This window comes from Cibotium barometz, chromosome 43, assembly GCF_041138505.1.
Source record: "Cibotium barometz isolate CiBa-2024 chromosome 43, ASM4113850v1, whole genome shotgun sequence".
NCBI classification, from domain to species: domain Eukaryota; kingdom Viridiplantae; phylum Streptophyta; class Polypodiopsida; order Cyatheales; family Cibotiaceae; genus Cibotium; species Cibotium barometz.
Window position 1 is genome coordinate 20,613,116 of NC_141088.1, and position 3,057 is coordinate 20,616,172.

At 49.6% G+C, this 3,057-nt stretch overlaps 1 protein-coding gene across 2 annotated transcripts; it reads right to left on the reverse strand.

Annotated features, from left to right (window-relative positions):
- Positions 1-296: 296 nt before the first annotated feature.
- LOC147613672 (putative LRR receptor-like serine/threonine-protein kinase At1g69990) lies at positions 297-2,681 on the reverse strand. 2 transcript variants are annotated; one of them, XM_086781624.1, is made up of 2 exons: positions 1,080-2,681; positions 297-972 (listed from the first exon to the last, which is right to left on the reverse strand). In XM_086781624.1, the coding sequence occupies exons 1-2, from the start codon at positions 2,539-2,541 to the stop codon at positions 560-562; spliced, it is 1,875 nt and encodes a 624-aa protein (XP_086637750.1). In that variant the 5' UTR covers positions 2,542-2,681; the 3' UTR covers positions 297-559. The 2 variants fall into 2 exon arrangements, with proteins under 2 accessions (XP_086637750.1, XP_086637751.1); XM_086781625.1 differs by having other exon boundaries at positions 297-961; positions 1,080-2,666.
- Between the last annotated feature and the right edge of the window lie 376 nt (positions 2,682-3,057).

Sequence of the window (3,057 nt, forward strand, 5' to 3'; positions counted from 1 at the left end):
CTAGGCTTTTATACTCTACGAAGGGACAAACAAGCAAATGTCAACAAAGGGAGAATGCTTATTTGTCATTGCCAATTTTTTTTAAATAAAAAAATCTTCACTTGAAAGTAGAAAAAGTACACATGTTATCACCCACACACACAAAAGTGCCATCGCTCGCACATGCAAGATTCAAACCTGCAAAGGGAGTTCGAGAATAGTTGCCAATGTTGCTACTGCTGCACGTGTGATGCTAGTGCTGAAATTTGAAGCGTTTGGAGGGCATCAAAGCCCCTTCTAGAGAAGTGGTACCACTGTTTTGAAAATTTATCAACTTTTAGACATAAACAGTTTATTTTCATACATAAATGGAGGTCAAGCGAGTTTATGGCTTTAAGGTTAGGGTAGGGCCTAGGCCTTCAAATTTCAGCCCAGCTCACTTTGGAACAAGGGCTGAGAATCTGAGGCTCTTGAAACCAAGAAGATATGTCGAGTCATGACTCATGGTACGGAACGCGAGTAGTTTAGTTACAAGTGATGCAAAGTAATTACCACTGTTGTCGTACTTACGAAGTGCTAATTAAGACAAGATCCATTTTTCGGCCTCCCTCTCCTCGCCGCTAGTCTCCGGTTCATTCACGAGCACCACCCATGGCGGCGGACAACTCCTGACCTTGTTGGAAAGCTCGCGAAGGAATGCTGCTACAAATTGCATGTCTGGCCTACAAATGGCCGCCTGCACGCAGCAGCTGCAGCCAAGCCTCAACGTGGCTGTGATCTCGTCCCCCCATTGCTCAAAATCTGTCGCTAGCGGTGCCGCAATCACCCGCCTCGTTGCCCCTTCGACTACGGCCTGTCGCACCCAATCGGCCAAGGTCTCGCCCTCCTTCAGCCTGGAGCTGCTCGGACGCTCCCCGGTCATCACCTCCAGCACTATCACTCCGAAGCTGAACACGTCCGCCTTGCGAGACACCACTCCTTGCTGTGCGCACTCTAGTTTTGTTGGCACAATTAGAATCAAATTATTAAACACATAAACGTCGTCCGCTATGTATAATTATCCCTAGTAAGTATGCTTCAAAATGGATAGCAGCGCTTACCCGGAGCTGCGTAGCCGAAGGACCACCAAGCTCGAGATGCGCTACTCCTCGCGGCAAGCGTGGCCGTGTTCATGGCGCCCACCATCCTAGCAAGCCCGAAGTCGGCAATGTGTGCTTCCATGTGCTCATCGAGCAGTACATTGCCGGGTTTCAGGTCTCCATGGACGACACAGCTCTTGCCATCATACTCGTGGTGGAGGTACGCCAGCCCTTCTGCGATGCCCACCAGGATGCTCAAGCGCGCATTCCACCCCAGTTGCGGCCGTTCGTTGCTTCTACTGCTGGCGTCAGAGGAAACGCCGTGGAGAAGAGCGTCCAAGCTGCCCATGGACATGTAGTCGAGGATGATGGCCATGGTGTCCAGGTTGTAGCAGTAGCCTAGAATCCTCACCAGGTTCCGGTGGCGGAGCTTCCCCAATACCTGCAGCTCCGTCAAGAACTGCTTTCGGGCGTCCGACAAGCCTAGCTCCTCGTCCAGACCCATGCATTCCAGCAACTTCACGGCGATCATCCGCCCGTCGCCAAGCCTGCCCTTGTACACCGTGCTTGACCCCCCCGCTCCGATGACGTTGGCTCGGCTGAAGCTGGACGTGGCCCGGCGCAGCTCCACACCGGTCACTTTCAAGTGTTTCTCGAACATCTCCACGCCGGCATCACTTTCCCCTTTCCTGCTCCTCCACCAACGAACGGAAAGCGCCGCCGCGGCCAGAAGTAGCACGCCAACAATAGGTGTCGAAATTTGCAGCTTGACGGTGTTGAGAAACGATGACCCATTATGCCCGCACGCCTTTCTCAGTGGCTGCCCGCAGAGACCTGGGTTGTTCTCAAAAGCGGCAGCGGGGAAAGCTGCGTTGCCTAACGCTGATCTGTTGATGAAAGAGGATGGAATTTGTCCTGACAACGAATTAGATGAAAGATCCAGGTCACTCAAGAGTGGCAGGTTCCCAATCCCCCAAGGAATCTGACCGATCAAACGGTTGTTCTGCAGATGGAGCACATTCAAGTACCGGCAATCTTCTAAATTCTGAGGTCCTGGTATCATTCTACTGAACTCATTCTGTGACAAGTCCAAACTAGTGAGATACGGCATCTGCTTCCACAAATCTGCTGGAAGCGGCCCGCCGAAGTCATTCTGTGACAAATCTAAATGTTGTAAACTCTTGCAGCTGTATACACCTTTTGGAAACCCCCCCGAGAGACCCGCTTGCGCCAGTTTGAAAGAGAGGACTTTGTTCTCCTGATCGTTCCAACACTGAACACCAGTGAAGCTACAGATGCTGCCTCGTGAGGTATTCTGAAAGTTCCAATTAGACAAGTATTTGTTAGGATCAGCCACAGAGTTCTTGAACGCCTTCAGACATTCAGTGTCGTCTTCTGCACGTAGTGTGCTCATCCAGCACAGCTGCGCAGCTAGTGAGACGAGGGCAAGAAGCCGATTGCAGCCGAGTACGCTGCCGGCCATCCTAGCTACTGATGGTGGGCAATCTTCACTCGGCACATAATTAAGAGCTTGATATTCATCGCGGCAATTGATGATGACTGAAGGAGAGCTTGCTACTACCTACCTAGTTCCTTACGCCAATTGATGAGTCGAGGAGCCAACAAGTCATGCGCTTCCAGGACCTCAAGTCTACAGCGGTCAAGAAAGTATTTTTTTTTCATTAAAGGCATTTTTCTTCAAAGTCTACAGCGGTCAAGAAAGTATTTTTTTTCAATAAAGGCATTTTTCTTCAAAGTCTACAGCGGTCAAGAAAGTATTTTAATCTGATTATAACTAAAATCTTGAAAATTTGGAGGAGGTAATTTTTTTCCCCAATCCAGCATCTTCTTCACCCTTGAAACGGTTTAATCTAATTACAACTAAATCTTGAAAAATTGGAGGAGTGGAGGTATTTTTCTCTCCCACTCAACTTTCTGGTCCTCCATTTGCAAAGACATTGTGCGGGGCATTAAGGTTGCTTTTTGATTGGAGTCATGC